The 13,421-nt window shown below is 42.0% G+C and overlaps 1 protein-coding gene across 2 annotated transcripts in view; it reads left to right on the top strand.

Annotated features, from left to right (window-relative positions):
- The window catches only part of dtnbp1a (dystrobrevin binding protein 1a), a 289,385-nt gene that overhangs the window by 71,890 nt on the left and 204,074 nt on the right, over positions 1–13,421 (top strand). For both annotated transcript variants that reach the window (XM_069913436.1, XM_069913437.1), the window contains exon 5: positions 2,519–2,651. In XM_069913436.1, coding sequence (XP_069769537.1) covers positions 2,519–2,651 — 133 coding nt within the window. The remainder of the gene's footprint in view (positions 1–2,518; positions 2,652–13,421) is intronic.

The following is a 13,421-nucleotide window of genomic DNA, read 5'->3' on the forward strand; positions in this document are numbered from 1 at the left end:
TTGTTTAGAGTGCTGTAATTATGTGTATAATGGCTGTGCAGACAAACTATTCTAAATGTTCGTTAAAAAGTTGATTGACCATAAAGACTATGATTTGCATTTAAAATTTATCACATTGTGAGGGAAAGCAGAATGTCAGCAGGTGAAATTTTCAAATTGAGGAAGTTTTTTTTCAGACACGCAAGAATTAAAATTATGTTCCTCTATAGTAATAACTATATTTAAGTGCAATGTTATTCTTGGAAGAAGTCTTTTCAATCTTCTTCAGCATGATGCTGAACCAAGCCATGAAAGACCCCAACAATGAAGACGCTGTTTACATCCGGTACCGCACGGATGGCAGTCTCTTCAATCTGAGGCGCCTGCAAGCTCACACCAAGACACAAGAGAAACTTGTCCGTGAACTACTCTTTGCAGATGATGCCGCTTTAGTTGCCCATTCAGAGCCAGCTCTTCAGCGCTTGACGTCCTGCTTTGCGGAAACTGCCAAAATGTTTGGCCTGGAAGTCAGCCTGAAGAAAACTGAGGTCCTCCATCAGCCAGCTCCCCACCATGACTACCAGCCCCCCCACATCTCCATCGGGCACACAAAACTCAAAACGGTCAACCAGTTTACCTATCTCGGCTGCACCATTTCATCAGATGCAAGGATCGACAATGAGATAGACAACAGACTCGCCAAGGCAAATAGCGCCTTTGGAAGACTACACAAAAGAGTCTGGAAAAACAACCAACTGAAAAACCTCACAAAGATAAGCGTATACAGAGCCGTTGTCATACCCACACTCCTGTTCGGCTCCGAATCATGGGTCCTCTACCGGCACCACCTACGGCTCCTAGAACGCTTCCACCAGCGTTGTCTCCGCTCCATCCTCAACATCCATTGGAGCGCTCACACCCCTAACGTCGAGGTACTCGAGATGGCAGAGGTCGACAGCATCGAGTCCACGCTGCTGAAGATCCAGCTGCGCTGGATGGGTCACGTCTCCAGAATGGAGGACCATCGCCTTCCCAAGATCGTATTATATGGCGAGCTCTCCACTGGCCACCGTGACAGAGGTGCACCAAAGAAAAGGTACAAGGACTGCCTAAAGAAAGCTCTTGGTGCCTGCCACATTGACCACCGCCAGTGGGCTGATAACGCCTCAAACCGTGCATCTTGGCGCCTCACAGTTTGGCGGGCAGCAGCCTCCTTTGAAGAAGACCGCAGAGCCCACCTCACTGACAAAAGGCAAAGGAGGAAAAACCCAACACCCAACCCCAACCAACCAATTTTCCCTTGCAACCGCTGCAATCGTGTCTGCCTGTCCCGCATCGGACTGGTCAGCCACAAACGAGCCTGCAGCTGACGTGGACTTTTTACCCCCTCCATAAATCTTCGTCCGCGAAGCCAAGCCAAAGAATTTTACCATCAGAGCATTCCTGTAGGTTTTTATTTTTTGTTTTAGTTTTCCAGCATCTGCTTTGTTTTGATATTCAAAGACTATAATCTGCCCTTCCCAGCACGTGTGATTTTCATATTCAGGTTTCTTGTACTAAGATACTTAATAAAATATCCATCCAATGGTTTCATGTGCCTTTATGCTTAAGATATTTTAGTTAAGCATTCATTGTAATTTCAGTAACCGAGCACATGAGAAATCTGTGTTTAGAACTTGAGAATGTAAACTTGTCAGTGACTTGTTACTCACTGACAAGTCTGGTAACTTGCATTCTAACTTCTACAGCTGCAGGTGTTTTTAACAGCCAAAATGTTTTGAGTATGATTACAGAGATTTGAGGAACAGTCTTGTTTTCACTGAGAGTCCAGTTTAAAGGGACATTTAACATGCTGTACTCTCTTGTCACTCCTGCAAACTGAAGTGTATTAAGATTCCACAATCTGGATTTACTACCATTGCATATCACTCTTCATTTGATTTTCTTTCTTTTGTTGAAGCATTTTGTGTATTATTTTAAAGTTGATCCAGAAATGTTATGCTCTGGAATTCTATTTAAATATGGCATTATATTGACCCAGAAGCTAATGCTTGAGACCTTTTCACTCTGTGTCTATTTCACTGATAGACGCAGTAAAAGAAGGGTTATTGTAGTATAGTATTACCTAAAGCAAGCCGATTGTTCTGAAAAGACAAGAGTGATCTCATATTTTAATTTAAATGGAGCAGGACATGGGATTTAGGGTTAAAAATATAGGTAGTCCCCTCATTATGTAAAGGTTCCATTCATGAGAACTGTCCTTAAAACAATTTTTTTTGGAAGTCAGAAACGAACAATTCCAGTGAGAATCAAATAACCTAAACATTTCTATATTATCTACCCCTGTGTAGTCAATCAAATTACCTAGCTACAAGCCACATTACTTTACATTTTTCTGCTTACATTTCTTTCTTGAAATATTATTTAAATAATTTGAATAAAGATTTCTGTAAGTCAAATCTTCCATACCCTGTGTTTGATGTTCAAATAACTTTTGTTAATAGTTTTCAAATATATTTTCATCTGGATTTATGCACAGGTTGTAGATGGCAAAGTGGTGGTACTATCTGCATACTGGGAGAAAAAAAAGAATCACCTAATGGAACTGCAGGAACAGCTCCAAGAAATTCCAGCATTGTTAATAGGTCTGGATGCCCTGACATCCAAGCTTGGTGAGTTTGTTTTTCTTTAATTTGGGTTCTGTTAATGCTTGTAGCCAGTACTTGTTTTTTTTTCTTGATATGGTCATATATTTTGTGATGTTTAGTTGTGAAACTTCATGGAAGTGTACAAATAAAAGAATCCTACAAATATAATTTGGAGTTCTAAATCATAAACAGTGCTGGCTAGAATGTCATTATTGTAACTTCATTTAAAAAATATTAAAGGTAAAAAGGTAAAGGTACCATTATTGTCCTGTAATATTACATTTAGAATGTAACATACATGAAATTCTTTAACTTTATCTACTGTAAGAAGACAGTCACCACTTTGTCCAGTGCCTCTCACAGATAATCAAACATTCCTGAATGCTGGTGATCCCTGTGTTATGAATTTCTTGTTAAAATGCATATTTGCCCTCACAGAATTAAAAAATCACTATCCAAAACTTGAAACGTGGAACAAAATTAGCTCCCTTTTAATCTCTGAGGGGAAAAAAGAAGAAACAATATTTTTCTCAACTTTTGTTTCTTGATGTGTGAGCAGATGGATTGTTTCAATTTTCAGAAAATTACAATGTGGACTATTTTCTAGAAACATCCCCACCACCCTTCACTTCCCCCACAGCACAAAATGACCTGTATTTTCATTTCTGGTGCACACGTGTTAGAAAGTAAAGTGCTTTATATTGTAATGCAGCTCAGGGACCTTTTCAAATAGGTTGCCTGGTTATACTCCTGAGTGAATAGAATGCATTGCCCAGATTCAAGTTTTTCAATCCTCTGAGTAAGAAATATAAATTACAGCACAAAATGGATTTAATGGAGAATGATAATCAAGGAAATGGAAACACTTAATTTTTTTTTAATGAAACCTCAACAAATATGCCTAGAAGCATTTTTGAGACATCTTGAAATAATATGGATAGCTATGTATACAAGTACAGCAGTATGAAAGCAAGTATCTGTGTTCCCCACCCCGGAGTTCTTGATAAAAAAGGAATATGTGATTTTTCTCATGTTACTTCAGACTTACATTTGAGAACTTTTGCAGAAATTTGGTTTTATGTCTTTCAGAGTTTTTACTTGATGTTAACACCAGAAATTTTGTAATTTGATATATCCAGATGTTAGTTTTTTTTTACCTAGTTATTTAAGTGAATAAATAAAGTATATTTCTGATTTTCAATTTCACTGTGAATAAATTAATGGCATCTTAATTTTTCTCTGGGGATCATCCTTGTAAAACTCCTCTGGACCCTCTTCAATGCCAACACATCCTGAGATAAGGAGCCCAAAACTGCTCATAATAAGTGTGGTCTAACCAATGCCATGTAGTCTCAACATTACATTTCTGCTTTATATTCTATCCCTCCTAAAATGAATGCTTGCATTTAATTTGCCTTTCTTACCACTGATTCTAGGGAGTCTTGCCCAAGGCCTCACAAGCCTCCCTGAACCTCTAATTTCTGAACTTGATGCTTGTTTAGGAAATAGTCTACACCCTTATTCCTTTCACCAAAGTGCATGATCATTAGGCCAGGAGAGAGAAAAACAAGAGGACATGGGTTAAGGTTGAAAGAGGAAATGTTTAAATGGAACATTGCGGGGATCTTCTTCATGCAGAGAATGGTGGGAGTGTGGAATTAGCTGTCAGCTGAATCGGTAAACACAGGCTCAATGTTGATATTTAAGAAAAATCTTGACAGGTACATGGATGGGAGGGATATTGAGGGATATGGTCTGGGTGCAGGTCAGTGGGACAAGGCAGAGTAATAGTTTGGCAGAGACTAGAAGGGCCAAAGGGCCTGTTTCTGTGCTGCAGCATTCTCTGGTTCTGCAGTACGATCTTGTGCAATAACATTGTATAAAACAACTTGCAAACCAATACCTTGAGTTTGCAAGCCTTGAATTTGCCAGATTTTAGCATTTCCTGGATTTCTCAGTTGTGTTGGTTTCATTGCCTGAAATTGTATTACACAGATCTTTTTCTAATTGGATTTATGGAACATGATTTTGCTGACAAGTCTAGCATTTACAACACATCCCGAAACGGCCTTGGAACAGTTGGATTTGAACCATTTTCTTGGCCATTGTCTGCTTTGTGAGGTTACTGCTGTGTCCTTTTAGGATTTGATCCATTGATGAAGGATTAGGGATGATGTTGACTTGAAGTACTAATTGCAGTTGTCCTTCTAGGATAGAAGTTGTTGGTTTGCATTGTTGAAGATATGGGAATCTTTTGCAATGTAGTATATGGATCATCCAGATTTTAAATATTGTGATGACAGGTTATTGATTTGAAATGTTAATGCTCTTTCTCACAACACAAATGCTGCCTGACCTACTGAATATTTCCAGCATTTTCTGTTTTTACTTCAGATTTCCACTATCTGTAGTTTTATTTTGCTTTTCAGTATTTCCAGTGACCCTGGCGTATCCTGATGAATATATTATAATACTGAATACTACACATATAATGTAATACTGAACCAACTAGTGTTCAATAAGTATATTAAATTATTTTTGTTCATTATCTTTATGCCTCCATCAAAAAATCTATTTGCTACCTTCTGGTTTTGTCTACATATACTTGTAATTACAGTAAATTAGATTAAAGAAACCTATGGTCTACTTGCTCAACTTTGTTATTTTTGCATCATACATATGCCTTTTTTTGTTCCTCAATTAAAATGTGATATGTAACATCAATATTTTCGGATCAAATAATCTGTCACATTGACTACTTTCTGGGATACTTAAGCAAGGAATAGTATTACGCCTGTCATTTTTGTGTAAGGTAATTGTCTTGAATTAGAGATGCATTTAGTTAATGCTACTAGCTCTTGAAAAGTATTTTTCCTTTGCACATTTTTTATTAGATCACCTTCTGTCAACTAACCATTGTGGTGTTCTTTATAAAACTGAATATTTAGTTACTTTTGCATCCACATCTACCTTGGATTCTATTTGTTAAACTTGCTACAGTTTGTTATACATGCCTGCTTATTTTGTGAGATTACCAGATAATTCATTAAATAATAGCTGTAGGCCATGAGCCATTGTCAGAGGTTTAATTTGCAATGATATGAAAAATATAAAGTTAGAAATGGGGACTGGTTCATCAAATGTAGCCATTATTCATTTGTGATTTTGTTTTGTACCAACCCCATGCTAACACAAAAAATAATGTAGTCATCTTAACAGCATCTTTAAATTAACTTGGGGAATATCTAGCAATTGCTCATAGGAGGAAAAAATTGGAAATTGTCATATTCTTACCTGCAAAAAGAGTATCTGGCAGGCAGTTTAATGAAGAAAATCTGTTTCAATGTGCAGAATTTCCTTTCCTACTGCTAGATAAAAACGTGCCATTATAACTTCTGAAGAAATGTGCTACATCTCATCAGCTTAAAAGCAATGTTCTCTGGATTGTTGAAGTTTTGATTAAAAGTAAAAAATAGATCTTCAATCTGAAACATTAACATTTTGCTCCCTGTACCCATAATGATGAAGATTTTTTGGCTGAAACATTGACCGTCTATTGCCTCCCATGGATGCTGTTCCATCTATTGTTTCTCCTGAATTTTGTGTGTTGCTCCATTTTTCCAGCATCTGCAGCCCGTCTTGATGCCACTTTTTTGATTTTTGTCTCGTGTGTACTTTTACTAATTGAAACGTGATTCAAATCCAAAATTTCAAAATTCAATTTTATTGTCATGTACATAAAGATGTACACATTATTGGAGAATAAGTAAGTTCGACTGGTGACTATTGCACATGATGTTGAGTTGGTTGTGTTTCTGACTGAATTTTGCTGTAGGTTGGGAGCTCCTTATTGCATTGTCAAAGGCAAAGTCAGACTAGGATGTCTTGTGCACAGGAAAGCTACCATGTGCCTTGCTTTTACACAAGTCAGCCTGAGGACAAGGGTGCAATTGCTAAGCTGATTGAGGCTATGCAGACAAACTGCAATGAGCGATATGTTGAGATCTGGAGTGATAGGATCCTTGTGCTTAAATTGTGAAGGTAGAGAAAGCCAAATCCAAGGAATTGGCCACCAAACTTCGTTAAATCATGTCAACTCTGCTCATTGTTCATAAATAAAAGCAATAAAAAAATGGGTGCACAGTTCGGCTAGCGTAAAGCTGTTACAGCACCAGCAATTGGGGTTTGAATCCCACGCTGTATGTATGGAGTTTGTATGTTCTCTCCATGTCTGTGTGGGATTCCCTGTGGGTGCTCTGGTTTTCTACTTCCCTTCAAAACGTACGGTGGGGGGGGGGTGGCGAGGGAGGGGGTTGTAAGTCAATTGGGTGTAATTGGGTGGCATAGGCTCGTGGGCCAAAATGGCCTGTTAATGTGCTTTATGTCTAAATTAAAAATTAAAATGGTGAAAAGCTTTCCTTTGTTTGCCCCATAGAGGTAAAAAAAATGAGTTGCCAAGTTCTGCACCAATATTAAAATCAGAAAGAGAAACAAAAGAGTCTCCCTTCAAAGACATTGAGTGACCTTCGATCTTTGATATCAGTCAGTGCCTCTGGTGCCCCGTAACTACTTCTCATATTGTTCAGTGGTGATCCCAAGCTTGAGGCCCCACATCCAGTTGCACTTTCTTGATCTCTGGTTCCGAATCCCCAAATTGTTAGCAAGCCGACAGCACCTGAAGCTTTTCAGCAGTCCAATCACAGTTGCGACTCTATGAAGGAGTAGCCGTCTTTAATTGCTTGCACTCCATATGGCAACCTGTCAGGACCAATAGAAGCCTCCCTGACTGCAGCTTTCCTTCAGATTGGCCCTTACTGACCTGGTTCACTGCTGAAGATTCCTTCTTTTTGGAGCTCCTCTGCGACCTTCTCTTCCTGATTCACCATCCCCCATTTTTTCCCTTTTCTTTGGTAATTTTTAACCAGAATTCAGAAAGTGCAGTTTATTGAAAATAAAATTGTTTTTTACTTGACTATGTGATCAAGAAAAGTTGTAGCACACTTTTAATGATTTGGCTTTGAAATATGACTGTCCACAAAAAAGTAATCAGTTTTGTGCTTGATTTTAACTGTGGTTCCCATTAGAGGGAGCTGCTCATCCATATGTAATGTTACATGGTCAAACAGCTGGAGTTTAAAGCAGTATCCTGGAATCAAGCTTTTCAATCTTTCATGTCCTAACAGTAGAGAAGTGGATGATGGAATTTGCAAGAACAATTTTTACGTACAGATTTCTCTTAATTTTCTTTTTGGGAATTTGAGTCATTTGATTTTAGTTTCCATTGTGGTCATCCCTTCAGCAAAACAATCTTGTTCATGTAGCTCCTTTCAGTCACCAGAGATGCAGCAGCCACTTTACACTGCAATATCCTACAAACTAATGCAATAATGAGTAGATTATCTGTTTTATTGATATTTCAATTAGAAATACAGCTTGGTCACAGGCCCTTCTGGCCCACTAACCTGTGCCATCCAAATACACCAATTAACCAACAATCCCTGTATGTTTTAAGGGTGGGAGGAAACTGGAGCTCCCAGAGGAAACACGCAAATGCGGAGGGAGCATACAAACCCCTTCCAGTCAGCGGCGAATTAGAACCCAGAACAACGGCAAGGCTATGCTGTTCAGCATCTGGCCTGACTGGTCCACCATCTCCTTCACCATCAGGTTTGACCAGCTGAAGGCGCTGGGGATCTGGCTTGGAAGGGCCAAAGTGTATAACAAGAATTTGGCTGAGATCTCCCTGAAACTGGGACTCAGTAATGAGGAATAATCTGTGTGTGAGGTGCTATTAGTGCTGATGTACTTCATGCAGATATGGCTCATTCTCCGCTCCTCCACCAAGAGATCTTTTGGTTCATTTGTAAATCCAGGATGGAACAGGTTCAGTGGGTGGCAATGCATAAGTCCCTTGATAATGGAACATAACCCTTATCCTGATTACCACATTTGTTAGTGGCTGTATGGAGCAAAACTACAAGGGCTCCAAATGTTGCTTGTGCTGATGGTCTGCCTGGTCCCATTGCAGTGCAATGACCCAGTCAGTTGGATGTTGCCAGACCTATCTGGCATGGAAAAGTTATTCTATACATCTTTGACCACAAGTCCATCAGACAGTGCTCAGCATGTAACTTCCTGCTGACAGTGAGATAGAAGGACTTGATTGATACTGTGGGGTGGCTCCCTGAGGAGAGGTCTGTATTCATCTAGTGGAATGTCTCATCATCAGAACCTGCCAACAAGCTTGAAGACCTAGCTTGACTGCTGGTGAGAGAAGCCCTCCAGGTTAGATCCTTCCTGTATGACAGATATATCACCTCCAATACCCGTTGGGATTGCAATTGCAGAGTGTGCATTTTCAAATAAGATCCGGGGTAAGTATGCCAGGGTCCTTGACATGGTTCATCCTGAGCAGCAGCTGGTCCCAGGGTCGCATGCAAAGACAAACAACCATTGCTGCTAGAAGATCATCAATTTGGTAAAAGATGGTCTTTGTATGCTAGAAACCTTTTGATCTTCCAACACATTGAAATGTCAGTAAGGTGATTCTGCCTATTGGCACATTCCAAGCTGCAGGAGTACATGCTGAGCAATGCATTGAAGGTTGGTGCAGCCAATGCAAAGGCCTTATGGAGAAGGACCACAGTCTCATGTCCTCCTCCCACTGAGAATTGAGCTAAGACCAGTGGGGAGCCCCTCAAATAACTGAAGGGATTATCACACAAGTGATGGTACCCACAAGGCTGGTACATTGGTGGTAGTAGTGCTATCTTCTTTCTTTCTTCTTTGGCTTGGCTTCACGGACGAAGATTTATGGAGGGGTAATGTCCATGACAGCTGCAGGCTCGTTTGTGGCTGACAAGTCCGATGCGGGACAGGCAGACACGGTTGCAGCGGTTGCAAGGGAAAATTGGTTGGTTGGGGTTGGGTGTTGGGTTTTACCTCCTTTGTCTTTTGTCAGTGAGGAGGGCTCTGTGGTCTTCTTCAAAGGAGGTTGCTGCCCGCCGAACTGTGAGGCGCCAAGATGTACGGTTTGAGGCGATAACAGCCCACTGGCAGTGGTCAATGTGGCAGGCACCAAGAGATTTCTTTAGGCAGTCCTTGTACCTCTTCTTTGGTGCACCTCTGTCATGGTGGCCAGTGGAGAGCTCACCATATAACACGATCTTGGGAAGGCGATGGTCCTCCATTCTGGAGACGTGACTTACCCAGCGCATTTGGATCTTCAGCAGCGTGGATTCGATGCTGTCGGCCTCTGCCATCTCGAGTACTTCGATGTTAGGGATGATGTCGCTCCAATGAATGTTGAGGATGGAGCGGAGACAACGCTGGTGGAAGCGTTCTAGGAGCCGTAGGTGATGCCGGTAGAGGACACATGATTCGGAGACGAACAGCAGTGTGGATATGACAACGGCTCTGTATACGCTAATCTTTGTGAGGTTTTTCAGTTGGTTGTTTTTCCAGACTCTTTTGTGTAGTCTTCCAAAGGCGCTATTTGTCTTGGCAAGTCTGTTGTCTATCTCGTTGTCGATCCTTGCATCCGATGAAATGGTGCAGCCAAGATAGGTAAACTGGTTGACCGTTTTGAGTTTTGTGTGCCCAATGGAGATGTGGGGGGGGCTGGTAGTCATGGTGGGGAGCTAGCTGATGGAGGACCTCCGTTTTCTTCAGGCTGACTTCCAGGCCAAACATTTTGGCAGTTTCCGCAAAACAGGACGTCAAGCGGCTCTGAATGGGCAACTAAAGCGGCATCGTCTGCAAAGAGTAGTTCACGGACAAGTTGCTCTTGTATCTTGGTGTGAGCTTGCAGGCACCTCAGATTGAAGAGACTACCATCTGTGCGGTACCGGATGTAAACAGCGTCTTCATTGTTGAGATCTTTCATGGCTTGTTTCAGTATAATGCTGAAGAAGATTGAAAAGAGGGTTGGTGTGAGAACGCAGCCTTGCTTGACGCCTTTGTTAATGGAGAAGGGTTCGGAGAGCTCATTGCTGTATCTGACCCAATCTTGTTGGTTTTCGTGCAGTTGGATAACCATGACGAGGAACTTTGGGGGGCATCCGTGGCGCTCTAGTATTTGCCAAAGCCCTTTCCTACTCACGGTGTCGAAGGCTTTGGTGAGGTCAACAAAGGTGATGTAGAGTCCTTTGTTTTGTTCTCTGCACTTTTCTTGGAGCTGTCTGAGGGCAAAGATCATGTCGGTAGTTCCTCTGTTTGCGTGAAAGCCGCACTGTGATTCTGGGAGAACATTTTCGGCGACACTAGGTATTATTGTATTTTGGAGAATCCTAGCGAAGATTTTGCCTGCAATGGAGACCAGCGTGATTCCCCTGTAGTTTGAGCAGTCTGATTTCTCGCCTTTGTTTTTGTACAGGGTGATGATGATGGCATCACGAAGGTCCTGAGGCAGCTTTCCTTGGTGCCAGCAGAGCTTGAAAAACTCATACAGTTTGGCATGCAGAGTTTTGCCACCAGTCTTCCAGACCTCTGGGGGGATTCCATCCATACCTGCTGCTTTGCCACTTTTCAGTTGTTCAATTGCCTTATATGTCTCTTCCTGGGTGAGGACCTCATCCAGCTCTAGCCTTAAGGGCTGTTGAGGGAGCTGGAGCAGGGCGGATTCTTGGACTGAGTGGTTGGCACTGAAAAGAGATTGGAAGTGTTCTGACCATCGGTTGAGGATGGAGATCTTGTCGAAGTCACCAATGTCCGCGCTGAGCTGGGTTCGTTTGGTGAGGCTAGTCCACCACTCATTTTGGATCTCCCGGAGTTTGCGCTGAAGATGTCTGCATGCGCGATGGAAGGCTTGTTTCTTCTCTGGCCAGGACGGCTTTGCAAGGTGAGCCTTGGTGGGCAGCTTGCTTCTTTGCCAGCAGCTCCTGGATTTCCTGGTTATTTTCGTCGAACCAGTCCTTGTTTTTCCTGGAGGAGAAGCCCAGTACCTCTTCAGTGGATTGCAGTATGGCAGTCTTCAGCTGATCCCAGAGGGTTTCAGGGGACGAGTCCGTGAGGCGGATTGCATCCTTGAGCTTTGCTTTGAGGTTTGCCTGGAAGGCTGACAGCCACCGACCTGAACGTCGGTCTGCCCTCATCGCACATGAACTCCTCAGACTTGACATCGACATAGCCGCTCTCAGTGAAGTCCACCTTGCAGATGTAGCAGCCTCCAAGAACGCGGTGCGGGCTACACACTCTACTGGTCTGGCAAGCCTATGGATGAACGACACCTAACTGGTGTAGGCTTCATGGTCAAGAACTCCATTGCCTCCAAACTCGAAAACCTCCCGACAGGCCACTCGGACTGGATCATGTCCATGCGACTCCCCCTTCAAAACAAGCGTCGCATCACCCTCATCAGTGTCTATGCTCCAATCCTCCAGGTGGAACCTGCAGAAAAGGACAAGTTCTACACTGATCTGCGCAACCTCATTCAACGCACCCCTACAGCTGACAAGGTTGTCATCCTTGGCGACTTCAACGCTCGCGACAGCAAAGACTCAGAAACCTGACCAGGAATCCTGGGCAAGCATGGTGTCGGCAAGTGCAACGACAACGGGCGCCACGTGTTGGAGCTCTGCGCAGAACAGCGGCTTGTCATTGCAAACACCCTTTTTCAGCAGAGGGATAGCCTGAAGACTACCTGGATGCATCCCCGATCCAAACATTGGCACCTCCTGGACTACGTCCTGGTGCGAGAAAGAGAAAAACGAGATGTGCTCCACTCCAGGGTAATGCCCAGCGCAGAATGCCACACTGACCACCGGCTTGTTCGCTGCAAGCTCAACCTTCAAGTTCTATAATGACATAATAATTGGCCAACACTACAATATACGGAAACAAAATGTATAGACTTGATGGCAATGCGAATGGAGCATGTGACATTGAGTGTAAAAAGGCTTTGCACTATTTTCCTTTGTATTTTGTTATGAATAAAATTCATTTTGGAAATACAAAGAACACTAAATGCTAGAAATACTCAGCAGGACGGACTGCATTTGCGGGGAGATGAATAGCATTTCAGATCGGAAACCATTTGTCAGTTTCACAATGCCTCGTACTGCACAAACACAATACCATTCTGGCAGTTGGGGAATTGAATTTTAGTTAATTCAGCAATTCTGAAATAAAGGTTTACTCTGAAGTTGTCGGATTGGCATGAAATTCCACCTGGTCACTAATGATCTTTATGTAAAGAAAGCTATTATCTTTACCTGACAGGCAAATGCAAGTCCAGATCCAGAACAAAGTGAACACTTGAAGTCTTAAATGATGAGCCAGTAAAGGACAGTAAAGGCCAGAAACTGAATTGCTAACTACCCCATTAATTTTTCGGAGTCCAATATTGGGTGATAATGCAAATGAACAATTCTTTCTCCTCCAGCCATCTTCTCCATTCCACATCTGACCTTGAGTCAATGTCTCCACTGTGTCAAAACTTGCTTGTTACCCCTGTTATTACAAAACTTTCCTTCCTCCAAGTCCTCACAATTTTTAAAATTATTGTCACTGATCCAAAATTTCACATTTCGTTTTCTTGATTTATGTTTAAGTACTTGGACAGCCCTCACCAAATTTACAAATGGCTTTCTTTTATTCTGTGATCATTATACTCACCCTTCCCTATCTCTCCATGGCATTAAACAGGGTTGTCAATGTTCTTTTAACATCTCTTCATTTTGTTGAGCAAACTTCCCTTGCTTCATTCCATTTCATTAAATCATTGGTAGAAATAGCTTCTGATCCCATTTCCAGCACCCAATATCCCGAAACACTCATAGAGACATGTACGCACAC

The sequence above is a fragment of the Narcine bancroftii genome, chromosome 1 (genome assembly GCF_036971445.1).
Source record: "Narcine bancroftii isolate sNarBan1 chromosome 1, sNarBan1.hap1, whole genome shotgun sequence".
In the NCBI taxonomy this organism is placed as follows: domain Eukaryota; kingdom Metazoa; phylum Chordata; class Chondrichthyes; order Torpediniformes; family Narcinidae; genus Narcine; species Narcine bancroftii.